The 27,409-nt window shown below is 33.9% G+C and overlaps 3 protein-coding genes across 4 annotated transcripts; 1 reads left to right on the forward strand and 2 right to left on the reverse strand.

Annotated features, from left to right (window-relative positions):
• Positions 1-1,946: 1,946 nt before the first annotated feature.
• Positions 1,947-7,886, forward strand: LOC106755422 (nucleolar protein 58). Its single transcript, XM_014637572.2, has 4 exons — positions 1,947-2,174; positions 2,379-2,504; positions 6,962-7,014; positions 7,543-7,886. The coding sequence occupies exons 1-4, from the start codon at positions 2,123-2,125 to the stop codon at positions 7,768-7,770; spliced, it is 459 nt and encodes a 152-aa protein (XP_014493058.1). The 5' UTR covers positions 1,947-2,122; the 3' UTR covers positions 7,771-7,886.
• Positions 7,887-12,614: 4,728 nt separating this feature from the next.
• Positions 12,615-16,909, reverse strand: LOC106755421 (protein SIEVE ELEMENT OCCLUSION B). The gene is made up of 7 exons (XM_014637571.2): positions 16,482-16,909; positions 16,205-16,309; positions 15,197-15,645; positions 14,873-14,979; positions 14,496-14,638; positions 13,904-14,395; positions 12,615-13,477 (listed from the first exon to the last, which is right to left on the reverse strand). The coding sequence occupies exons 1-7, from the start codon at positions 16,692-16,694 to the stop codon at positions 12,803-12,805; spliced, it is 2,184 nt and encodes a 727-aa protein (XP_014493057.1). The 5' UTR covers positions 16,695-16,909; the 3' UTR covers positions 12,615-12,802.
• Positions 16,910-23,143: 6,234 nt separating this feature from the next.
• LOC106755416 lies at positions 23,144-25,792 on the reverse strand. 2 transcript variants are annotated; one of them, XM_014637566.2, is made up of 3 exons: positions 24,926-25,791; positions 24,439-24,663; positions 23,144-23,548 (listed from the first exon to the last, which is right to left on the reverse strand). In XM_014637566.2, exons 1-3 carry the CDS (start codon positions 25,691-25,693, stop codon positions 23,525-23,527), a joined length of 1,017 nt encoding a protein of 338 aa, XP_014493052.1. In that variant the 5' UTR covers positions 25,694-25,791; the 3' UTR covers positions 23,144-23,524. The 2 variants fall into 2 exon arrangements, with proteins under 2 accessions (XP_014493052.1, XP_022634023.1); XM_022778302.1 differs by lacking the exon at positions 23,144-23,548 and adding an exon at positions 23,568-23,767 and having other exon boundaries at positions 24,926-25,792.
• Between the last annotated feature and the right edge of the window lie 1,617 nt (positions 25,793-27,409).

Raw genomic sequence — 27,409 nt, forward strand, 5'->3', positions numbered from 1 at the left:
ATCTAGGGTCCCAAGCTAGTACCAATTGAAGATTTACTGTAGCCAAATGTTTATTTTAATGTATTTTGTAAGCCACAGTCACCCACTTAGGGAACAATAGTAGTGGGTACAGTGGTCGCTTTTAACATCTACCATCATTTTATAATTGTAAGGGACCACTTAACTTACTTTGGTATTGCTATAACAATATTTTTTGTCAGTGGTAAGGGACCACTTAACTTATCTTATTTAATACTATGGGACCACTTTATATTGTGTCATGCTTCTTGTTGTATTCCAACTTTGCATTATGCCAAGTTAACTTTGTTTATGCCAAGTTAACTAATATTTCCTTATATACTTGGATAGTGCTTGTCTTCGCTTATCAGTTGGTATAATATGTTTTGCAGTTTTTATGTGTTGGAGTTGTAATGATGGTTGCTCTTAAATATCTATAATATGTTTTACATTTTTATGTAGACACCGGATGGTGCTTTTTTGGATATCTTACGAAATGCTCACCATCTTCTTTCACAGTGTGATATAAGACTTCCTGAGCTATATACATACGTGGTAGCATGTTTTATGCTTATTGATTCATTTTCATTTATTAGTATGTCAAGTACAATTTCATATTATATTAGTATGCTACTGCAACGTATCAGCAGGGGGTCATGTATCAGTAGAGGGTCATGTATCAGCAGGGGGTCACAACGTCACAGAGTGCTTGAAATACACGTGTTTAAATATTTGAATCACTATGAAAATCAGCAGGAAGTGGCTGCTTAGTCAAGTAGGATACTCTGCTTAGTCAATTTTAGCAGTCAAATTACAGACCATAATTTGGAGAGTTTAGTCCAGTAAAATTTAGAGACAAACTCAAGTACCTCATTTTATTCAACCATAATTCTTAATTATAATTCATCTTCAACAATAACATAATACAAAAGAAAATTGTTAACGCCCATGACAAAACAAACAACAACAACATTATTTTCCCAACTTTCTTCTCTTGTTCTAGTTTCCTTTTCAGCTTGTCGTTCTTCTTCCTTAGACCAATACAAGTTTTTCATTTTCCAAACACATTTCAAGTTCTTCACAATTTCTTTCAAAGCTTCCTTTAATTTCAGAAGCTCCTTCATCATGCCATTTAAAGTAATTACAACTTGAATTACTCTGCAATCAAAATAACACATGATTAATACAGAATTCAGCACATGAACTGAAAGATTTAATCACTTACTGTCCAATTTCTACATCTATAAAATAGTCTTCTTTTGTTCTTCACAGTAGTTGCCTTCAAAATCAACAACGTTTCACCATAACCACATAATTTAGATGGTAACCGTGAAGATGATCCACAACTTTCCGACTTTCCCAAACCAATTGACCTTCGTGTCCAACCATTTCTTCCACTGTCACCTTTCATTTCACTACAACAAAGAAATCACTTCATCAACTTTCGTGCCCACCTAATCCCTATATCCCCAATCCTTATATTCACACAAAGAAGAGCAAAACAAAATGTATCAACTTACCTCCTCAAGAAGACGAACTCCAACCTTCAGATGTACCTCCTCAACTTTCTTTGCCCCTAACTACATTGACGAAGAAAAATCCAACTTCTTAAAAACTCATTTATAAGAGATGACGAAGTGTGCTTCAACCAAATGTACACACTTAACATACATAATCTCATTTCAAAACTTAAACTACCAACATGGGAGAGACTGAAGAGGAAAGCTGTCATAAGACATGATCTCGCCGTTTGTCACATCTAAAAAAAGTTAACACCATCCGATTTTAAAGACTAATAGTAAAAGTTTCAAAACTATAAAAACAAAAAACCATTAAAGTTTGAAGTAAGGACTAAAACTAAAATTGGTAATAATCAAGAGAAAAAAAAATATATTTAACCATACTTTTAAATATGAGAACCAATTGCGACCAAATAAGTAAAATTGGCATATGAAACCCACCGACTGAAAATACCACGTTAGCGTCATGATTGTCATAATAACCAAACAAAACACGCGTTAATTTATATTTGCGGTTTTCTTTCTTCACACTAATTGTGAGATCGGGTTTTGAGTGACGCTGTGAGCAATTTGGTTATCACATTTTGCCAGAAAAAAGAATAATCATGGGAAGCGATAGGAAATCGAAACGAACTTCACCCTCCCAACGAGAAGAAGGTACTTGACTTGCCCTCGCTATGCATCGTTCCTCTTCTGCAAAAATCCAAACTAAGTTTTGGGATTGGAACTAAATTTGATTCATTGATTCTTTAAAATAGTGAGCAAGAAGAAAAACTTTGGATTTAGTACTTATTTATCCATGTTTTTGTGTTTGCCCGTTTATCGTTATTGTTGTTTGTTAATTTTGGGGTTAATTGACAGACGATAAGAGAAGCAAGAGGCACAGAACGGTAGAGGATGAGGAGAAGAAGGAACGGAAGAGGGAAAAGAAAGAGACAAGGGAAGACAAGAAATCTCGCAAGCATTCCAAAGAAAAATCTGATAAGGGTCAGTGGGGTTTATATCTTTTATTTTTTAACCTTTGCTTAACTTTGGTGGATAGAACTGTGAAGGTTATAAGAGAGAAAAAAAAAAGTAGAAATGAGATTGTTAAGATGAATGTATGGTCACACAAGGAAAGACAAGATACAAAATGAAAGTATCTGTATTGCTAAATGGTGGCACCTGGACATGTGGTGGAATGGTGAGGCAGATTTTTTGCCAACTGCCATAGGAAATTTGTGAAGGGAGGTATGCTATGGCCGTTCTGGCTATAGTGACATGTTTTATGGCGGAAATTCAGCTTTCCGCACGTTGATAACACTCTATTGCTTTTAAAAAGAATTGGTGTTGCACCAGTTGAGGAAAAAATGCAGAAAATCAATTAAGATGGTTTGGGCAAGAATAGAGAAGCTCATTGAAAGCACCAAAGAGTAGACAACATGGCTTCTAGTCATGTCAAAAGGGGAAGGGGGGACAAAGGGAATTTGGGGGACGTCTTTAAGGAGAACCTTATACTGAATATGTCTTTAAATTTGGTCTTAAACTTAGACGAAAAACTTCATATGATCCATGTGGTCAACCTTATCTAGTGGAAGAAGGCTTTTATTGTTGCTTAACTGTAGTGCCGACAGGACATTGGGTTCTGATTATCTGAATTGGACATCCAAGTTCAACCTTGGTGGGAGTATTAGTTTCAAATCTTAAATAAACGGAGTATAATAGCATTAATATTGTATTATTGTGTAAGAAATTTTGCTTTGAAAGTACCTTAGGCTGTGATAGTATATTTAAGAGATTAGGATCATATCTCCATGTTATGGAATAATTCCAATCAGAGGAAAAAAAAGGGAAAGGGTTATCTGCAGTCAACATGATTTGGAGGGTACCAAGAGGTTGTAAGCCTAAGCTTGTTAGAATAGGAAGCGAGAGGCTATGGACACTAATTTTTTATATGCTGAAATCTTCAATGTTCTAATCCGAAAGGCATGTCAATATTCATTACGTATTTTGAATGTAAAATAAATTTTAGGCATCTTTCTGTTTGATGGGTGTATGAATAGGAAAAACTCTCATCCATTCTCCAGCAGTTCATAACGTAACTCAGCAGATCGAATTTAAATGTAAATTCATTTAGTCATGGAAAATGAAAGCATTTCTCAATCATGTATCCATAGGTACTTGATTTCCTACTATAATAGGGCAAAGTATAGCCATAAAACGTGACTACCTGCTAGGAACGTAGAAACTTGGATGGAACCTAGGTGAAAAAGAAAAAAAAATAGGGTGGAACTTTATTCTTTAAAACATAACACATAGTGGAGAGTATAATTCTCCCAGGGGTTTTTGCCATTCATAGTGGATCTTTCCCTTCACTCAATGCACAATCTGATTTACCGAATACTTTCCCCAATCTGATTTTCCTATTTATCTAACCAAACCATTTTTACTAAATAGTTTGAGTAAATAACTGATGGAGTAACTGACTAACAGCTGTCCTTATTCAGTCCTCCTTCTTATACATCCTAACAATACTTCCACTTTGAAATTCTATATTGTCGTCAAGGTGGAAATAGGAAATGCTCATTCTATGAAGGCTCTTGCTGATACTCTTAGCCTTGCATCTCTCTCCTGAATGTTGATAATCTCTCTAGACCCACCTTATTGGCCCATTATATTGCCATTGCACAGCAGATTTTTTCACTATTTCCTTACCTTTCTCTTTGAAAATTTTGATAATATGTTTTTGTTGACTATATTGCCATTATGACGGGAAACTGGCAATATTATTAAAATTCTTAAATATGTTTGGTCCCTGAACTTTGATGCGAAATTGTCCAAACTTTAAAAATGAATGGATATAGTCATTTTTAATCGAATTACGTTAAATTTTGTTTGACGTGTTAAACATGTTTCATGCTAGCATTTGAATTGTTTACCGTGTTTGACACATTCTCATTTCAATACTTACTATATCCATGTAAATTTGTCTCCTATCTCTATAAATATGAAGGAACTATTTCATTATTTTTTCAAATTGATTATTCTATTATCTTTTTTGTATTATTAGCTAAAAATACTATAATAGTGGAATTGGGAAACACATTTGACATTTTAAAAACATTTAATGAAATTGAGTTAAAAGGACTATATTCATTTATGATGTTTGGGACTAAAATGTATCAAATTTTAAGAAAGGGTCGAATTCCAATTTTGCATCAAAATTCAGGACTAAAAGCATATTTAAGCCTTATTAAAACTATAAACCATCATATTTTCTATGGATTAAGGACATTGTAACACTATAGTTTTTGGGTGAATTATATGTATAAAATTTCAATTATTAAGTTTAATATAGGTTTCTCAGATGTGTTGTCTCATATGGACAACACAAGTGGATATACAAGGTCATGTGGTTCGACTTTGAAATAAGATACAAACTGGGACTCGAAAATAAGGCACCAGATGCTTTATCTCGAAAACTGCAATTTTCAGCCATTAACACATTTCAATTCAATGAATGGGAAGACTTGGAGATTGAAATATAGAAGGATGATAAACTGAGGAAGATCCTCCAAGAGGTGACAATGAATAAGGGAACCATCTAGAGTATAAGGTGCAGAAGGGTAAGTTATATTACCAAGATAAGTTGGTCATTCCTAAACACTCTCCAAAGATCAAATCTATCTTGAAGGAATTCCATGATATTGCCATAGTTGGCCACTCTGGATTCTATTGGGAGGGAATGAGGAAGATGATCCAAGATTATGTAAGAGGATGTGAGACTTGCTAGAGAAATAAGTATCAAACTTTGAGTCCAGCAGGGTTGCTACAACCTTTTCCAATTCCCAAACAAATTTGGACTGATATATCCATGGATTTTGTGGGGGGATTACCTAAGTCGGGAAGAATGGATACAGTTCTAGTGGTGGTGGATAGGTTCACCAAATATGCACATTTCTTAGCCTTAAGACACCCTTATAGTGTTAAAGAAGTTGCTGAACTGTTCTTGAAGGAAGTGGTAAAACTTCATGGATTTCCAGAATCAATTGTTTCAGATAGGGACAAGGTCTTTATTAGTTCTTTCTGGACAGAGTTGTTCAAATTGGCTGGAACTAAATTAAAATTAGCTCAGCTTACCATCCTCAAACAGTTGGTCAAATGGAGGTGGTGAATAGGTGCTTGGAGATTTATCTCAGATGCATGACAGGGATAAAACCTCACAGTGGCATAGATGGTTGAGTTGGGTTGAGTTTTGGTACAATACCAATTACCATGAAGCTACAAAACTGACTGCTTTCAGGGCCCTTTATGGGCGAGATCCCCCTCCCATGGTGCGAGGAGATGTGCCAGCCACTCCCATGGAAGAAGTGACCTCCATGTTGCAAGAGAGGAATGAGATGTTAACTGAACTCAGAGACCACTTATCGCAAGCTCAAAACTGCATGAAGCAATAGGCAGACAAACATAGAAGAGAGATGGATTCAAGATAGGGGATTGGGTTTACTTGAAGATCCAACCTTATAGGCTAAAAAAATTAGCCAAGAGAATTAATCAAAAGCTGAGTCCAAGATATTACTGGCCCTATGAAATCATTGAAAGAGTGGGAGGGGTCAGTTTTTCATGTTTCTTTATTAAAGCCAATTGTGTCAATAAAAGTAACATTGCAGCCACTTCCTCTGTGTATAATTGAAAATTGGGAGCTGGAAATGCAACCAGAAGAGATTCTAGCACTTAGGGGAGGAGAGGGAGAGAATGCTGAGGTGTTAGTGAAATGGAAGGGTATGTCATCGTGTGAAAATTCATGGGAATCTCTACAAAAGATGGGAAGCTACTTTCCAGAACTTCACCTTGAGGACAAGGTGAAAATTATGGAGGATGGAGTTGTTTATTGATTCTCCTTTTACTTTTATTCCTCATTTCCTAGTATCTCACCCTTACTTCTTCCATATTCCTTATTTTTAAGCCTTCCAAAGATCTTTCTTCCTGCCATGTTTCCGGTTTGTCCTGCCATGTGTTTGAGTTGAATTTGCCAAATTGACTTTTGAGAGAAACAACGCACGAATTATTGGTATCAGTGGCTCTACGTATTGCTGTATGTGTATGGTACTTCATCACCTTTTCTTAAAAATTGCTTCAATTTTTAAGAAAACAAATTTTGGCTAAAATTTGTTTCTTATAGCTTGGTAACTTTCCGTAAAACGATTGCTCCGCGGATGAATGGTGAGAAAACTAGAAATTTTTCTTAGAAAGATTTTCTTTCTAAATAATTGAATGCCTACTTTTTAACGCAAGTGAAGTGAAGATGGTCATATTCTTCCTCTCTATTACGATTTTTCCAGTCATTATTGCTTAATATTAATATTAGACGAGAATTAACTTTGGTTGTTTTATCGACTAGAGTTCTGGTTAATTTACCCCCCTTTTTCATGGAAAATTAAATCTACAGTTTGTTGTTATTTCAGGGAAGTCGAAAGATAAGCACCGAAACAAGCATAGAAAAGGTGATGCCCATACGGTAAGTTGTATTGCCAATATCATTAGTTGTGCTACATGCAAAATAATATTGTATTACTATCAAGCTGTATCTGGGACCTCACCCTTTCATTTTTTCATTTATGCTTTTCTGTTCAACAGTTGTTTCTATTAAATTTATTCTTCTACCCTCGCATTTTACAGCATTGTTTTTTCTACAAAATTTCACTGTTATGTTGTAGGGAAAGCTTTTATATTATTAGAAAGAGAAACAAATTTAGAAAAATAAGGGGGTTAATGCTGCAACGTCTAACTGTCCAACCTTGTTTCCCTTATTTTAATGACTTTATTTATTTGAGCTGTATAATTATCAAATTATTGAAAACTTTTAAGATTGACCACTCTATTCAACATAGGTCCTGGCCTTCTATTATAATGCTGAAACTGATATCTTGTCAATTGGCTTATATTGATCAAGTTATGTGCTTTTAGTTGATAGGAGTAGTTATTGAAATTATTTATCTATTCAGTCGTTGGTATTTAGGTTTCATCTTGGCTACTTTGGATGTAGGAATTCCTACAATTGTCAAAGGATGACTATTTTGCAAAGAATAATGAGTTCGCTGCCTGGCTAAAGGAAGAGAAAAATGTGTTTTTCTCTGATCTGTTGTCCGAGTCAGCACGTGAGTTGTTTACTGATTTTGTCAAAGCTTGGAATAAAGGAAAACTTGATTCACACTACTATGAAGGCATTGCAAGCGGACCCCGCACATCCCATAACTGGAAGATCAAGAAGTAACTTTAGACGTAAGATCAGTCGTTTGGATCAATCTATGTGAAACTTTTATTTAGCCTTCCATTCTAACCACCAAACTTGATACAGAAAATACAAATGTGTTTTTTTATCTGTGTAAATTCATTCTAAAAAAATCTACAAGAATTAGTTTCGGGAAGGAAATTGTTTCTTGATTGTATTTCATGAAAGAGTCAATTATGAGTATCAACATAATTCAGTGCAATAAAATAGACAAGACAATGACAAACTAAGGATATTAACTAGCATAATATAAAAGATTAAAAATAATATTAAAAATGTTTACTAGAATATTTATATATTTTATCATACTTTCAAAACAAGAGATTTGATGTATATTGAAACGGTTGAAATAAACTTTACTCACAAAAAGTTATAACGTTACATAAAAAAAAAATAGAAAAGTGTAATTGAGAGTAACCTCCTTGAATGGGTTGGACTTGTTAGTAAAATCTTGAAGCATGAAAGTTTTGATGGTATTCAAATTAAGTCTCAGGTGTTTATTTTGTATGAAGATTTTTATAAAGATTTGTATTATGCTTAAAAGTTTTTGTATAGGGCTTAGTGTCTTATTTGATTATTTGTGGTGTATGCTTTAAAATTCTCTTTATAGTAAAGCGTTGAGGGTGGTATAATGATTAAACTTGGGTGTTCGGGAAAGATGAGGACCTTCATTTTTTTCTTGAGTGTCTTATATCTTCAATATGGATAAACTTGACAACTCTCTCCCGGTGTTTATCCATAGTTTTAGGTGATTGCGCATATAAATTTTCAGCAAACAATCTCGTCCTTAGGATTGAAGGCAAATTGCTGATTATGAAAGTGTGATTGATGTCTTTAACTCTCCATGTGGTTTCATTGTATCTTTTCATAAAGGCTTTTAAGGTTTCCTCCTTTTCTTGTTTAGTGTTTACCAATTCTGTCGGTGTTAACTCTTGTACTTGACTAGATGCGTACTGTTTTCTAAAAAGAGTTTCCACATTAGTGAAATAATCTACTGTGTTTAGGGGAAGGGTGTTGTACCATGCCAATGTCTCCTCCTTGACTGACAATGAGAAAGCTCTGCACATGACCGGATCGTTGTTCGTGTAGAACGCCATTGCGTTAACAAACGTCTTCAGGTGATCATCTAGATCAATTGAGCCATCATATTTATCCAATGTAGGATGAGTTTTTTCTGGCATTGAAGTTCGTATGATGGCCGCCGTAAAAGGGAGCAAACTGGTAGGTCGAATGGTTTGTAGAGGCGTTGGGTTATATGTTACCCCGCTATTTCTCTTCTTTCCCGACCGCTCAGGTTGGTGTGGTGGGATGGTTGTTGATTACGACTTGGCTCTTGGCCACAATCATGGTTGCGATCCTGTTGGGCTACCGATGTCGAATGTTGAGCGGACTACTCGGCATGAACACGTTCCGCTCTCAGTGTTGCAATCTCCTTTTCGTGTTTCCGTTGCATCTCCAACAACTATGCTTGCACTTGCGCCTGCATCTACACCTGCATATCTCTGATTAGCTCTCTAGTGCTTTGTTGTTCCTCCATGTTTCTCGTGGTTACCATCGAGTTTCTTCTACTTCTCTCTCGGTCCTACGGTGGCGCCAAAATGTTTCTATATGGATATGTGTAGGATTGAGAGACATACCTTTTTTATGGAGCCTTCCTATCTTCCACTGCTTGAATTCCCTGCTCCGCTTGCCTTCTCTCGTGATCTAAGGGAGATGCCTGCAAAAGGCACTCCGACGTTCAAGTTAGGTATAGTTCAGTCAATTGTTACAATCCAATATTTGGAATATAATGAAGTGTCCCTGCTTTTTGGCCTTGACCTTATATTTATAAGTTATCCCATAGATCCTAAACTTAGCCCAAATCCAATAAAATAAAAACGGTTTAAACCTTTTTTTGGTCAATAAGTTAAGTTTTGATGTTCAGTTTAGTCCCTGCTTTTAAAAATGTCAACCTTTAGTCCCTATGATATGAAAAATGTATCAAATCAGTCCTATTAGTTAACAAATCACAAGTTTTTCATTAAGTGATTTGTTGTTCATAACACCTTCCGTTCACAAATCACAAAATATTGGATACCTAGGTATGAAAACTTGTGATTTATTGTTCATTAAGTGTTGTCATGAGGACTGATTTGATACATTTTTCATATCATAGGGACTAAAGGTTGACATTTTTAAAAGCGGAAACTAAACTGAACATCAGAACTTAACTTAGGGACCAAAAAAGTGTTTAAACCAATAAAAACAAACTCATCTTTAGATTCAGTCATTTACTCATAAATAGCTTATCAATATCTTTAATCAAATATCATTAATTAATATCCTTTAACCATTATAGTATTATTTTATTACTTATTGGATTATATTATCGGCCTTATCCTACTAGCCCAATTATAAATCATTTAGGCACTTGTCTTACTAAGGCCTAATGCCTATGACTTATGTGCTAGTTCAATATGAATAAGACCATTTGCTCTGACCAGTTCTGGAGGATTAGCAGAACGATTATAATCACTAACCGTTCGACCATTCCTTGTACCCTACAATTTCAAAACAGCATGCCATGATTTCATTATGCGCATTTTCATTTCCACCTCATTACGAAAGAAAAATTCAAAAATAATATAAGATAAACAATCAGTGAGTGACATGTGGCCGTATAAAAATTTTGTCAAATAAATGTGTAAACAACAAATCGGTTTCCTTGTGTAACTAGTTCACCAAAAACACTTGGTTTCAAGGAGAATTTTTTTAACAAACATGTACGTGATAAAGATTTTCTTCAAAAGGAAATAAAGGTTTTAGTTTGTATTTGGATTGGAAAATAGTATATATATATATATATATATATATATATATATATATATATATATATATATATATATATATATATATATATATATGAGTATGTTAACTCGTGTACGTTGGTTTTTCAAATGGTACATTTTAGTATTATGTACCGGGTTTCAGTAGACAAAAGTACTCTTATATATCATAGATTCTAAGTTTTAAGGTAAAGAGTATTTTAATAATTTTCATTCTCAAAACTAAAAAAAAGAAACCCCCAAACCCTTATTCACCTTTCTCATTCCTCTCAACCCTTTCTCTTTCATCTTTTTCACTCCAACCTTTTCTCTGTCATCCCTACTATAGCTCCAATTGAAAAAAAAAAAAATCAGAAACCCTTGCCTAATCCTAATCCACCTTCCTCACTTATCCAATTTGTTTCACTCTCATCTCCATACTCTCCCTCAGCCACACACAACAGCCCGCGACACCGTAATTTTTAATGTCATTTAAACCTTTTAGAGAACAACTAATTCAATTATATCAGTGAGTGAACCATAATCATTACAAGTTTTCTTTGTGAAGAAAAAAGAGGTATGTTTTAGGTATTTCGCGACCTTTGGAATGGGAGGAGCTGCCATGGGTAGTGGTGGTGCTAATTTTATGGAATTTGTATACTGTGATAAACATATAATGAAATGTGGTGTAGATGTTTAAATGATGTATGAAAGTTCTGTGATTTATGAAGGTTTTATTTACATGACTTAATTTAAAAATAAAATTTAATAATAATAAGAATGAAAAATATATAACACATCCTCTAATAAAAAATCAAAATCAACATCATCAATTATTCAATAAATTACGGTGTCGCGAGTTGCTGTGTGTGACTGAGGGAGAATATGGAGATGAGAGAGAAACAAATTGGATAAGTGAGGAAGGTGGATTAGGGTTAGGCAAGGATTTCTGATTTTTTTTTTCAATTGGGGCTAAAGTAAGGATGATAGAGAAAATGTTAGAGTGAAAGAGATGAAAGAAAAAGGGTTAAGAGGGATGAGAGAGGTGAATAAGGGTTTGGGGTTTCTTTTTCTTTTTAGTTATGAGAATGAAAATTATTAAAATACCCTTTACCTTAAAACTTAGAATCCATGATATATAAGTGTACTTTCGTCTACTGAAACCCGGTACACATTGCTAAAATTTACCAACTGAAAAAACAACGTACATGCATTAACAAACCCCATATATATATATATATATATATATATATATATATATATATATATATATATATATATATATATATATATATAAATGTTTCAGTTGCGAGGTTGAGTCACTAGCACCTTCACAATTTGTCCTTCAACGCTGTTCGGTTTCGACTTTTTTATCTTTGATGTCTTTCAATGCTGTTCGGTTTTGCTCTTTGATCTTGGGTGTCCTTCAATGTCGTCCGGAGGTGCACCTGTCAAAGGTTCTTCGACGCTTAAGTTAGTGTATCGTCCGTAGAGTAATTTTATAGTAGTAATAAATGTGCAGTAAATGTGAACCACCTACCTCATACGTTTGACCTGTATTTATAGTTTTTATCATAGGCCTGGGATTGTGGAATCTTAATCACGGTCCAATCCCGACCCAATAGCTCTAATTACCTCTTACCTTAATCCCGACGTAAATCACAAGTTTCGACTGACCGTTTGTCTTAGGTCGTCCGATCATGTCTTTACAAGATGATTCCTTACCGTTCGGTCTCTAAAATTGGAACCAACTTTTCTAACACTAGATGATGCGTCCAAATTGTGATGGTAGAATGGTCGTCCGACCCAATTGGTACAATATATATTAATATCAATCTCATTAATTACATTTTCATTATTTTTATTTGTAATAATCAAAATCTTTATAAAAAACAAAATAAAACTATTCTTAAATAAGTAAGAAAATTTTGAAATTTTTTTTTCTCAATTTCTGTGAAAATATTAAAAATACTTTTTATCTTAATCATTTGTTATTTACAGATGAAGAATGTATTACGAGAAGTTAATGAAATTGTAACTTTATTGATCATCGAAATTTGGGACAAAAGTGATAATAATTTCTCATCACAATAGGGAGACCAAACCTCACCGCTCACACTTTATTACATTAATATGTGATAAAAAGAAGAAACACATGCAGTAAAGGCATAAGGCTGTGGTTGAAATTTGAGAGAGTGAAGAATGATTGATCAGTTGGTGGGAGGAGTTACAGTGCTGACAAAAAAGTCCTCGTCGATTTTTTCATCATGGCAGCACTGGAAGGTGGTGAGAACATGCATGTTGCGGCGACACTCAGGGCACGTGAGCCTCTCTGGGATTCTCCCCATTGCATGAGAGAATTCAAATCTGCAGCAAGGACTAACAATGGAATGAACCTTGTCATAGTGATTCTTAAAAGCCGATTCAAACCCTTCCCTGTCAGCATGATCTTTCCACACGGCATCAAACTCCACCAGGGTTTGGAACCCTGTTGTGGCATGCCCATTTACCACAATGTGAGACCCTCTTGCCAGAACAATCCATCCCCCCTGTTTCTCATAGCTCAGAAGCTTCTTGATTTCCTGCATCACATGGTCGTCATCATCGGTCTGCTTCAGTTGAAGCTTCGAGAACAGCATACTCTGAAGACGGGTCCAGAAGAACCATATCATGCTCTGCTCTGACCAATATTGAGTGTTCAGTTTATCACGAATTATTGTGTCGATGATTTTCTGCACTTGCTCCCTTTTGTTGCTTTTCCCAACATATACCATCTCTAAGGGTATTTGTGTAGCCATTGCAACTCTTCGGGCTTCCTTCACAAATCTTCTTACCCATTCAGGATCATCCCCCCCAAACAAGAAAATGTATTTTCCATCCTTAATCTGCGTAATCAGAAATCGGCATTTGATATTTTTCTTAACATTAGTAACACATTCTACATTATTCTCTAAACTGTTTAAATAGAGCGAGACCCATTTCATGTAGTTGACATGGATAAATTTAGTTAATATATAGTGTTTCAGAAAAGATAGTAAGTGCAATGACCGCAGTGTGCTGTCACAACTACACATAGTAACATTTCCTGTTAAAATTTGATTGGCTCATTTAGTCCTGTACTATTTTAATCATTGAGATAGCAGCATTATGTTTTTGGATTGGAACTGTGGTGTTAAGCCTTTCATGACATTCCTAAGGAAAGGATGAATTATATATATATACATATATGATAATAGAAAAACAACAACTCGACCTAATGAGTGGTAAAAAGGAGAAAAAGAAGTGTATTGATTGTCAGAATATATGCTTACCCAGTTCAAAATTTCTTGATCAATTCCATCTACTAGCAATTCAAGTCTCCAGGTCTCTTCCTTCCATAGAGCTTCTTCTCTAGAACTTGTGAAAGGGTAGGCAGCACTTCCCCAAATCCACATCATGTGAATAGCATTGGGGCAAGAAACTCTCCCTTGTGGATCCAAAACCACAAGAATTGGCTTATTCTTGTACTTCCATTCGCTCTGGATGAACCAGATGACTGGCTTGCCTATCAAAGACGGATGATGCACTGAGTACCATGACATGTTTTCTTGCACACTCTCAAACTGTTTTTTCTTTAATTCTGTCCATTCCGAGTTTGGATCCACAATTGGGATCCAAACCAATTCATATCTACTCTCCATTCTCGGTGCATGAGCCTTTGATTCGTTGTAGATCTGTTCAAGAATCAGAAGCTCATCGGTGGAGATCTCCATGCCTGAAAATAGAAGCAGCACATTCTTCCTTCTCAATGGCTCAAGGCTAACCTGTTTGTTTCCATTCATTATTCAAAGATTAGCATCACCAACACAGCATCTCATAATACTGATGCATATTGTAGGTAGTTACTGTGTTAGAAAATCAAACCCTTTTCTTGGTAACTCCGTCATATAGAGGCAGAATATCATCCTGTGCATAAATCAGAGCTTTGAGAACCTTCATGTTGTCAGTGTGGGGTTTTGAAAACAAATCTCGCAGCATTTGGTAAGCTTCAGCATCCATCTTTTTCCCTACATTGAATGATGATCTTAAATTAGTTGGCTAGCTAACGAGTTACACTGTTTTTACTGTTTCCTATCTATAAAATTTTACTTACAAACAGTAAAACCAACTTATGTTGTTTTCTGTTGTTCACTATTTCCTATACGAAATTTTGAAAGTAGGAAATAAAGTAAAAGCAATGTAACTCTTTTGTAATTAAAAATGGAAGTATAAAATATGCCAAATGGATATAAGTGGCCTACCAATATGTTCGTGGCAACTATTTAGCAGCTGCCTAAGATGGTCAATTATGTTTTTGAGCTTGAAAATCAAAGTAGATAGCTCCCAAGCATCAGTGGATGTGAATATCCTGAAACAGTGTTTTTGGTATATTATTTGTGTCTGTGATATTAAACAAAATCCTTTCACAGGTATGTATCTAAGACACGGTGTTGGAGATGGAAACTCTTCATACATACGACCATTTTTCACATGATTTGGTGGATTCATTTATAAAGAGAATTCAAAATGCTGAGCATGGATGTTCTAAGAAGCATGAAAAACTTGAAAATGATTGGAAAACATACTCATAGCCAAGGGTAGTGAGGCTGGTAATTTGAGCTGCGCAAGCCACAATACTTCTGATGGTCCAGTACGAAGCAACTGGGATATAGTTGTAGGCAGTGGTGTAGGCTGTTATGTCTTGCGTAATATATTGAGATGGCAGATCATGGAACTCTATGACACACTTGGTCACCTCAACTATGATTCTAACTAGATCATTAAGAGTATCAAAGCGTGGTTTCAGAGAGCTAGCATGCTCCATGATACTAGGTAGTTGCTTCAGAATTGCCATTGATTTGGCTAGCTGGTTCTTATCATGAATTTGGGCCAGCAGCCAAAATTCACCATACGTTAGAGCAAAAGCAGCTAAGGCCAGCACTATTTTCACATCCCACTTGAAGATTGTAAGCATGTCAAATATTCCAACTGTTGTGGAGTGTGCATCTACACCACCGAGAGTCTTGTAGGAAATCTGAAATTTCATGTTGGTTTTGATATTGTTAAATTATTCCATTGATGCAAAGACTTCCTTACGTCAGTCTCTCAAAATATAGGGTGATTTTTGTTTTGGTTCCCCCAAATTCACTGGAACTTATTTTGCTCCCTCAAAATTGAAAAGTTAAGATTTTAGTCCTGAACATTAAATTTGAGGGAGTAAAACAAGTTTTGTAAAACTGTTCTTTTGTCCTTCAAATTTAACTTTTAGAGACTAAAACCATATTTTACTAAATTTGGAAGATTAGAATGAACCTTTTTTAATCTGAGGACTGAAAACGGGTTTACCCCAAATTTCAGAGGCTGAAACATAATTAAACCTTGATGGAAATTATGCATGGAGACATGTTCCGGCTATGACAGCCATGAGCCAAACATGAGGAAAATAAGGTTTCGAGAGTATACTGCAATTAAATATTATATATCCGTTTTACAAATTATGAACAGAATATATCAGGTAGTAGCTCAAACTCTTGTGATAGCCATGTTAACATTTTCAGTGATTGCACATAATTTTTAGGATATTTTTCTATCACCTCACAGGAAATCCTATCAATCTTAGCAGATAGAGCCTCTAGTGTGTTTGTTTGGCCAGGATGGTAGCTTCTGTCTTCCACATGATCAACACGACCAAGGGCACCCTGAAAGATAGTACAGGTTAATCAGAAAATAGGAAAAAAACACTCAGACAAAACCACATATTAATTAAAACCAAGCATTAAATATATGATAACCCTCAAATTTATAAAAACATTTTAGTCCCTAAACAACGAGAGAATGAAATGATTATTTATTTTTTTATAAGCATCATACCGTTGTAGCACCTTCAGAACTCAAGGTGGAACGTATTAGAACATCCTCAACTATTTGGAGAAGGGGCCTGACATCATATTCAATCCCCTCAGGGTTATGCTCTGCCACTATTTTCTTCACCAAAATGCTGTCATCTGATATTGCAGCTGCAGGCATCATTCTTCCACCTTTTATAAGTTGTTGCATAGCACCCAACTTGCCAATGCTATTCATTGTGGTTACAGAAAACAAAATGCAGATGAAGAACTCTAGCTTTGAGGCAAGAAAGAGGTGATAAGGCTTAGGTTATTTGCGTTTCAAGTGCAATGTGATAGGCCTACATATAATAACGCATCGAAAGGAATAACCCCGCCTAAATCAACTTCCTTTCTTTCCCTGTAATTTAGTTCTTGGGACGCTAAGAGAGAGGAAGGAAGCTTTAAAGGCTTAAGCTTGTTTTGTCTCTACGTCTTCACTTTAGTATATGTGATAACCTCTGCAGTGACAAGACAACATATCGCATCTAAACTTTTTTAGTCCTACAATAGTATGTACTATTTTAAGGTGTAAGCATATTTTAAATGTGTAAAGTATACATGGAATAATGATGTAGACGAAACATCAATGATAAGTAGATCCCCAAGACCATGCTGCAAGTAATCTGGGTAAGTAGATGAACTAGATTTAGATCTTTGGCATCTTTGTTTGGACTTTATTAGGCGACAACACACAAAGAGAAACAACCGTATTCCGTATTCCAACATAAAGATTTTTAGACAATTTGAGAATATTTGAATATCATTTACGTGTCATTTTGTGATTGGTCCAAAATTATTCCAAAATCAATAATAATAATCCTAAACACTACCATGGACCAATCGCAGAATGACACGTAAATGATGTTCAAATATTGTAAAACAAATGTTGTGTAAGTATCATTATCTTTGTACCTTCTAACCATGGTGGTAAGAAGAAAACTTGTTGCAGGCCGATGGTATGGTATGCTTCCTTGCTTTGTTCCGGTTTTTCCTTGCAACTCAGTTCAGAATATTTTACGCCACAATCCCAAGGTAGAAATGAACCCGCAATAAATAAATAATAACAGCGTTAAATTCTTATAGTCTCAACATGAATGGTCCCTTTTTACTTGATAAAGATATTAGTAAAAATATTATATCAAAAAGAATTACTTAAAATCAAAGCGGGATTTTTTTTACCCTATGTTTGTTTGTTTACACATATTGAACAGAAGAAAATAGAAAGGAGAGGAAATGAAAATCTATATATAAATTTTCTTTTTTACCAGTTGTTTGGTAAGAGAAACAAAGAGTGAGCATAGTCATTTTTAAGTTTAAGTTCATGTAGCTAAGCTATAAGAAATTAAGATAAACATTACTAGAAAAAGATAAAATGACAGAAGAAATTAAGAAAATGAAAGAGGAAATTGATGTAGAACACCCAAAAAAATTTGGACCTGAAGGAATAAGAAAACTATCATGAACAAAAAAAAAAAATGGACTATCAACATTATGTGAATATTTTCCATTGCGCGGACTTTGATCATGTAATATTATTGTTGATAAAAGATAGTTTAAAACAAAATTTAGATTTTGAAAGAGAATTTAGGTGGATTAGATTCATTACATCTATCAAGAAATCAGACGGCATCTTCACTATCTCTCAAAATATGAGTAAATCTTATCAAACTTTTTCAAATCCAGTAAAAAAAATTATGTTTTACATACATATTATTTCATACAAAACTTGATCCATATGTAATGAGCATGTTACATATGGATATTACATACGAAATTTTATGTAGGTAATGAAAAAAAAGTTATATACAAATTATTCATATATAAAATATATATATATATATATATATATATATATATATATATATATATATATAACTTAGTGCATTTAGACGGAAACATTTTTAAAAATATATCTGTATATAAAATCTTTATGTAAGTGAAAAAGTAGTTACATATATTGATGTTGTAATGATTTCTACAATGACAAATAATATCATAAAGATATTATAATTATTTAGAGATAATTCGTGAATATTTTTAATTAATAGAAAGATTATTTAATAAACATAAATTGTAGAAATAAAGGAGATATAGGTTCAGAGTTTTTTGAGGATCAAATCTATCCAACGCTTCATCTTAACGTCCTCTTCTTCTCTTCTTTTCTCCTCTTTCCGTCTATTTTCTTTTACTTTTATGTTTTTTTTTATCCACCATGAAGGCTTTGGGAATGATATTGAGGTTTGATGGAATAAAATTGTAAGTTCTTTGTATTTTTAATGTGATTTACATATATTTATGTTTTTCATATCTTAATTGAATAAAATTAATGATTTTTCCATTATATAAAATTAGCACGATTTAAATCTACAATAACAATTGCATGAGTCAAAAGATTTTTAATTTTAATGGAAAAATCATTTTGGTTATTAAATTTAGGAATTCTCATATAATTAAATGAGTTTTTATCAATAATTCAAAAATTAATCTGATGAAAGATCTTTAATTAAAATTAATAAAAAAATCACTATAATTAATTAATTTTTTACTAGATAAAAGATGTAAAAGAATATACATTATTAGAAATAATAATAGTTAATTGAAAAGCTACCATTAATCTAATCATAATATTATTTTGAGTGAGTTTGAGAAAAAGAACAAATAAATTAAGAAGTTGCAATGGTTAATTTGAAATCTAAAATAATAAATAATTTAACATAATCATTATATAACCAACAAGGCATCATAATTATGAAAAAAAAAGAAGAAGAATTACCTATTTCATTATTACTGTTTAAGACATTTTACTTATTTGCTATTTATTTAATCTCTTTTATTTATTAATTATTTTGCTATTTATTGATATTTTTTTCTTTATTTCTTTTGTTGGTTTAAAACCTCCCCCTTTACTTTGTATATATTTCTAACACCTAATTTTACACTTTTGTAAAAGTTATTACGAGTGAAGCTATTGTATTAGATTTGTTGGAAAACTACTTATGTTAGCTAGAAATTCATAAATGAAATGTACGTGGAGCGAATTTATGGATGAAAGAGTTGTATTATTCATCGAATATATTAGCATAGGTAATTAATTGTATTTCCAAAATGGTTTTGAAAGATTACTTTGACTTGATTAAGTGGTTGCGTAACATCCTCCGTCACTTGTAAATTATAAAAACTCGAATAACTTAAAAAAAAAAACCTCTAATATCATCACTAAATACTAAACAACAAAAAAAAATACTTCACTTAATTGTTATAAAAGAATTTAAAACATACTTTAATTTGATTCCAAAATTTAACATACTATTCAAAAATTACAATTTTAAAAAAATAAACTATTGTTTCAAATACATTTTCAAAATTCTCCAAAGATTTCCCACCATGCATCCTCACTCTAAGCATCTCCAACATCATTTGGAACAATATTTGCTTTCATATAACAACAAGAGTTATATGATTATTGAACAAACACAAATAAGTAAAGGTGAACAAACCAAAAAAACAATACAAGATAATAAACAATTATCATACTCTCTTACATTATTCAAATAAACAATTCCATCTCAAAAAATAAAACCACATCGATGCATGAAATTCACTAAGTCATATTACCACTAAGTAATATCCAACCAATATGTATCTTCCTCCCTTTAACATATCGGTACTTTTTATGCTCACAAAATAACAAACTTGGCACAAAGTAACCTAACCTGGCAAAATAAACTAGCCTAGCACGAAGTAGAAAGATAACACAACAACATAGCATAACTGCATGGCTACTTATTAAAATAACACGACAATGCACAATATAACAATATATTAAACATCTCAACATCGTACTCAAGCATCATGGCATCATAAAACACCATAACATCTTATTAAAAAAAAACACGACAACATTAAAATCACAACACGACAACAACACAAAAGAGCATGGTTTTGAACAAAGAGCATGGTTAACACTCAAAACTCCTCATACTATGGTAAAATAGTATGGTTTAAGCCTAAAAGTAGGGTTCAACATTGATTAGCACAAATCAAAAATAAAACGACACAATTTCAATGCACACAACTCGGTTTTTAACCATAACATCATGGTTCCTATAAAAACTACACACATTAAATTTTAAACATAAGTTTTAAACTTGAAACAACACAGTTTAAATGAAGTGCAACTCAGTTTTTGACTATATACCTGCTGTACATCATATCTAACATCATGGATCAGACAACAAAACCCACATCCTACTAATAGAGTTCTCCATAGAGTGAAGAAGTATATTCCAAAATTTCCACAATAGTCATACATCATGTAGTAATTCATTTACCTTCGAAAAACACATTCTCATGTAGTAGACCATATTTCCACGCCACCTTTACCCTAAGAAATTCATCAAGACCCAAAAGAACATTAACTGGTCAATTGAAATCATAAAAGGATGCCCCACATACACTTATCCATGGACCACAATGCATCCTTCCTGAAGGCATACCTGATGAATTATTATTTTGTCTTATTCACTTAGCTCTCTGTACCAAATTTAACTATTGAATTGCGCTTAATTGTTCATTATTCTCTCAATTTTGCTATTTGAGCTTAATTTGACCAATAATTCATATTTTAATTAATTTGAATTATCTGAGCTTAATTATTTCCATTATTATTTTCAGGGGAATTTTGGAATCATATTTTGGGACAACAAGAGGACTGCCAAAATATTTATTATTTTCCATGTCAACATTTGTATTTTAATTTTGTTTTTAATAACTTTTGGGTCAGACTTTTATACTTTGCTTTCATTTTGGGTGAGATTTAGGAAAGCCCAATTTTGGGGGCTAACTTGCTGCCTTAGGTGTTTAGTACCCAAACAACGAGAGGTTTTATAACATTCTCATTTATGCCTTGAACGTGAACACAACTCTATCTTAGGTTTTGGTATTTTTCTTTTTGTAGTTTTAATTTCATTTTCCTTACAGTTTCAATTACTGTTCTAGCGTTTAACTTTCCTTGCAGTTTACATTTCATTTGCCTTTGTTGCATTTCGTTTTAATTGAAATTATGTTTTTCATTCCAACTTCATTTTAGTGATTTCGTTTTGCCTCTCTTCTTTTGTTTTGCTTGCTTCTATCACTTCGTTTTAATGTTTCGAATTTGTTTCTCTATGTTCTTCATTTTCTATTTAATGAAAGCTTGAACTCTGTTGTTAATCAAGGATTGGAAACATTGTAATTGAACTAGTGGCCAACCTGTGTTTAATTCGTGTTTTAATAAGTTCATTTCAATTCGCACAATTTGTTCAACCCCCCCCCCCCCCACTATGTGTTTGATTTTATGACTGAACAAAAAATTAGTCCTCGAGAGGCAAGCTAGTTGTCACTTCCTAGTATATTGCACTTTAATTGCAAACATTAAATTTAATCGGGTATGATCTCAAGATCAAATTTGGCACTGTTGCCAAGGACCAACAGTTCTGTCTTGTGTTAATGTAGTGTGTTCTGTTCTATTTTGTGTGTTGGTTGATCTTGTTTTGTTTGGTTGCATGTTACAAGTCAAAATTAGGAGAATTTGTGCTATTTGGCATGTTGTTTGCGTAAAAACACTAAAAAACATCGAAAATCACTTTCAAAACCAAGAGTAGTGTCATGAATAGTAGAGGTGTTATTTTTTCTTTGAAAGTTTTTGTAGTCACTTCTTTTGATCCATATTTGATAGAAAAAACCTAAAAGCACCTCTGGTAGATACAAAAATTTCTAAAAAATACATAGAGGCAAATTATTAGAACACAAGATTGGGAGAGAAATTATGAAATTGAAATGTGTTAATCATCGTAGAAATCCTAGACATTAAAGAAAGAACAAAAATTAAGAGAGAACTAACAAAAAATAATATTGAACTTTCAGAAACCCTAGAAAAAAGATCGCGTGACAAGCTTTAAGAATGTAAAATAAGACTATGTGAAAATGTTGACACGAGCAATAAATAAGTGGCATTTGAGGCACTGTTGTGCATGCACAATAGGAAAGAAAAAGGTATTATAAGAAACACCATGAATAAAACTGAAAAAATAATGAAAGATAAAGGTATTATACTTAAAAGGTGACTAAAGAAAGTGCTTAAACTCTCTAGCTTAATTTTCAAAAAAAAAAATTAATTCTAATTTCAAAAATTTAATTTTCATTATGATTAAAAGTGAAAATTATAAAAGAAAAAAATATTTATAATAACTCAGACTTCTTATAAACTCAGACACATATTCGATAAAATGTGAAAAATATAAAAAATACAATAAAATGTAAAAAATACAAAAAAAAAAACACTGACAAAGTACGTCAAATAATATTCCATCATATTATATAATTAGAAATTATCTTAAAGTTTTTCAAAATATATCAGAATCTAATAATCAATTAATATATTATAAGAAATTATCAGAAAATATCTTAAAAATATTTTATAATACTTTTAATAGATTTTCTTAATATCTTGAAAGGTAATACAAAAACCACAAAGAGACAATAATTAATTTTTATTATTTTTATTTCATTAAATGTCAAAATATAAGGGTTGAATCACACAACATATACTTTCACCAAGAGCCTACCCTTGTCGGTCTGACTACTGTTCAGTATTTTAGTCTGATGTTCCAAATATTTAATTTTGTGAGACTACGTTGGAGTCTTCAGAGTAAGCTATACACCTTTTGATATTGTACTTGTACAACATGGTTGACTGTTTCTAAAGCCTTGGATTGATATAAAACACATAGTAAAACTTTGTCAAACTCCTTCAATCAAAGGTCTAGAAACTGCCCCTTACATGTTGCGCCAGTACAGCAGTTCAATATAGATTTTCCCTGTTGTTCATATTTGTACCACTGGGATTTTACATTGCATAAACTTTATCTACAACATTTCACCAAGAAACCATCCCAGCACTACCCAAAACCAAAGACATGAAAAATTCTTCCAACGCTGTAATATCACAACATTCTTATTATCAACGTCCCAATCCTTCTGCACTTCTCATTCCCTCTTCACAAATCGTCCCTGCAAAAAGTACCACAATGAAATTCATTTTACAAGAGCTTAGCATGACTACTTTTAACAGACAAACATGCAAACAAGAATTATACCAAAACTGTTGGTTTATAGTAATTGCAACGCATCATCTGATCCTAATCTTACAAAACACGCTGACCCAAATAAATCTCACCAAATATGAAAATGTGATTGACAGAAAGTGATGACAGCATTTCTAGTCTTCTACTGTACCAAAGCAAGTAAATAAATGATATTATTTTCAAAAACTATAAAATACATATGAATAACACAGTAAGTTCGTTCAATATCACATTAGACATACGCTTTTAGATTTTACTCATGTATTTGGATTCTACTTATAAGCTTCCTGATTATGATACTAGATCTCAGGATTTTATTTGGAGGGGCAAAATTTCTGGGCTTCTAACTCTAGAGTTATCTAAAAGTAGATTTGTTCTACTTTGTTATAGGATTGTTTCATAGTGAGTTTTTTTATTTGTTGTCCCCACTTTCTTTTATATTGTTCTTTATCTTTTATATTTGTAATGACAAAATAGTTGGGCTAACAAAGTTAGAAAAAGTTACTGTTAACAGGATTGAAGGATCAAGCAAAGTATGCGGTTTGCCTTCAACTTGATCAAATTTGCATTTTTATTCACAAAAGGATATGTCCACTACTATATGAGATCCAGATCACTAATGCTAGTGCTGTTAGACTTATAGATTACTGACAGCAAGAGATTTCTAATCCTGAGCACTATGAAGTGCAGTTGAAGTGTTTCACGTGAAGATATAATGTAGAACAATTGTGAGTGAGTCTAACATCAACTTTGTAGCCATAAGTTTATATGATCGAAAGCCTAAGACAATATAAAAATGAGTGTAGGGAATAGTACCTTCATCCTGGGCCGTTTCTCAGCATTGAGCTTGCGAACTTCATAACGGATCTTCTTAGAGAAGAGTCTGCTTTGCCTCTTCTCCTTGTATCTCTGAACACTTGCCTCTCTCTGCCCCAACTTCCAACCGTTTTCTTCCTTCACATTTGTCTTGTTACCCCCGCAATCTTCAGTAACATTCCATGTGTTCCCAACCACACCATTCCCCCAACCATCCCATGCAACCTGTTCAAAAACCAACTCATCAATCTAAATACTATAACAATTTCTCTGGCCCCTGTATCAATTTGTGGCCACCATCTACCTTTCTGAGGTTAAATATCTATTCACTAATGATGATTGATGAAAAAAAAAGGCATCAAACAGTACTAAATCAGGCAAAAAGAAAAAGAAAGAAAGATCAGACAAAAATGAATAAATGGGAATTTTACAAAGACAAAAGATAATTATTAAGCCATAGAGTATTAGAGAAGGGAGAGAAAATTACATGGGGGAGGAACGCATTATGAAGGAGGAAACCATTGAGGAAGTCAGGGACAATGTGTGGACCTCCCTCCCCCGCGACGTATAGCGAGCCTTTATCAGACCAAGCATTCAATATCCCCTGGTGATCCAGCTTCAAGGACAACAATCCAAAGGACGTTGTCGTCGCCGCCGTCGTCGTCGTCGTTGCCCCCATCATGCAATAACTCGTCACCTCCTCCATCGTCTCCTTCTTCTCCTCCACCACCTCCGAATAGCACACCCACCGTTCCTCGCTCCCCTCCTCGCTCTCCCTCCGCCGCATCGCCTTCCTCACAAGCCAATTCCCGGCGTCCTCCTCCGGACACGTCAGCGCCGACAGCGACCCCTCTGTAGTCGCCGAGGACGGCGACATTGAATCCTCCTCTAGCAGCCCCGTCAACGTTGCCCCGGCCTCCGCGCTGAAGAGCAGAGCCACGTTCTGCTCCTCCTGCATGTCATGGTGCTCCGGATGCAGAGGGAAGAGATTGAGCTGCGGCTGCTGTAGGGCCTTGGGCTTAGGCTTGGGGTTGGGCTGGGAGCCCATGTTCTCGGGCTCGGATAGCTGAAGACGCAGGCTGACGAACTTGGGCCTCCGCGTCTTGGTCCGGTTCCCGCGGCGGTGCGGCTTAAGCGAGGAAGAAGAGGAAGAGGAGGAGGAAGAAGAGTGATATCGTTTGGTCGGTTTCCGTATCCTCTTCATAATAGAGTTTGTTTGAATGTTTGGAGAAGAAGGACTGTTCTTGCTGCACATCACTGAATCACACCAAAACACAAACACTCACTAATGCTCTCTCTTTCTTTCTCCGTTGGAGTTTCGGTTTCTCACTCTTGGGAAGGCAAGAAAAAGTGAGCCAAAAGGTAAGGACTTTTTCCAGAGGTGGGACAGGGACGAATGAAGGGATGATGTGACGTGTTTCCCATTGACACGTGGCCACTTCTTATTGGCCCTATCAGTGGATTCTATTGTTATCTGGATTTCGTTTTTGGAAGAGATGAGGAGATAGATTGGGTTTGTAGCGAATTGGTGCAAGTGTTAAAAAGTAAAAAGCTTTTCGATCCTTATTGGCACTCTAGATTACTCCCTCCCACCATTCTTCATTAATTCCAATTTTTTATATTTTTACAATCATAACAACTTATTAGAAGAGTCTCCATGGACAGACACGTCTAATAACATAATACCACACACATATGAAACTAAGATACGTAAAACAAATTAAATAAAAATATTATAATGCATTTACTTAATAAACAAAAATATTTACTTAAACCTTTAAATATTCAAGTATTATTCACATGTCTAAAATATTTACTGTTGAAAGAGTGCTAATGATTATTACGTCATGAAATTAGGCTAAGTCAAATTAAATAATACTTAAATAGGATGTTTATTAAAATATAGTTGTTGAAAAGTTTGGGTTAACATTAACAACATTTAAATTATTGTTTAATGCTGAGATGTTATAATGTCCTGCTGTGTTGACTGTTATCGCTGCCATTATTATAGATATTAAGTTGTTATTGGTGGAGGTGGAGCAGGGTGAGAGAGAAGTCATGTGATTTGAATAATGAAGCATTTGATAAAATGAATTTGTTTGCATGCGATTAGGGAGAAAGTGATAAAGAGTTTACAGAGGGAGTGAGCAGGATTTGCACGAGAAAGTGCAGGAAGGGTCCCACCATCACACCCTTTCCTCCTTTACCTTTTGGTTTGTCGTGGGTACCCTCCAGCCACCCGTGTACAAACAACACTTGATATATGTCAATTAACCATTCACAACTATCTTCCATTGACTTCTCTTATTATTTAATAAATACACAGTTTTATCATACGTAAATTTACATGCATACATATTTTTAATTATTTTACTATTATTCAGATCAAACAGGGTCTATTGTATCAAATTAGACAATTTTGTCTACGTAAATGGACAAATTTGTAGTTAAAGAAAAGTCATGGTTCAAAACCACTTCTAATGAAGTACATGACTTCACACTGTTCATGTGAACAATAATGAAGTCGTGTACTCCAAAAATGATTTTAAGATCTTGTAATCGATTACCAAATTTCATAATTGATTATGACGTGTTGAAGTCGTGTCCTTCCTGCAGTACTTCAACTTTTTAGGCAAAAATGATTTTGGTAATTGATTACACCCCTGTTGTAATCAATTACGAGCAGATTTAGTGGACAAAAACTCCCTAGTAAGCGATTACACCATGGTTGTAGTCGATTACCAATGTGTTGAATGGGCAAAAAACTTCCTGGTAATCAATTACACCCTTGTTGTAATCGATTACAAGAGTGTTTGAGTATTGAATGAATTTTTATTTTGTTGTAGAGCATCAATAGACGTTATATATGTGTAATTATTTTTATTTTTGTAAGGACATGGTTGTTGATTTCATTGTGATTTATTGTTATGTTTAGGAAGAATAATTTTTTGAATGAAAATACAAATGGAAA

Source organism: Vigna radiata, unplaced genomic scaffold (assembly GCF_000741045.1).
Source record: "Vigna radiata var. radiata cultivar VC1973A unplaced genomic scaffold, Vradiata_ver6 scaffold_259, whole genome shotgun sequence".
Lineage (NCBI taxonomy): Eukaryota > Viridiplantae > Streptophyta > Magnoliopsida > Fabales > Fabaceae > Vigna > Vigna radiata.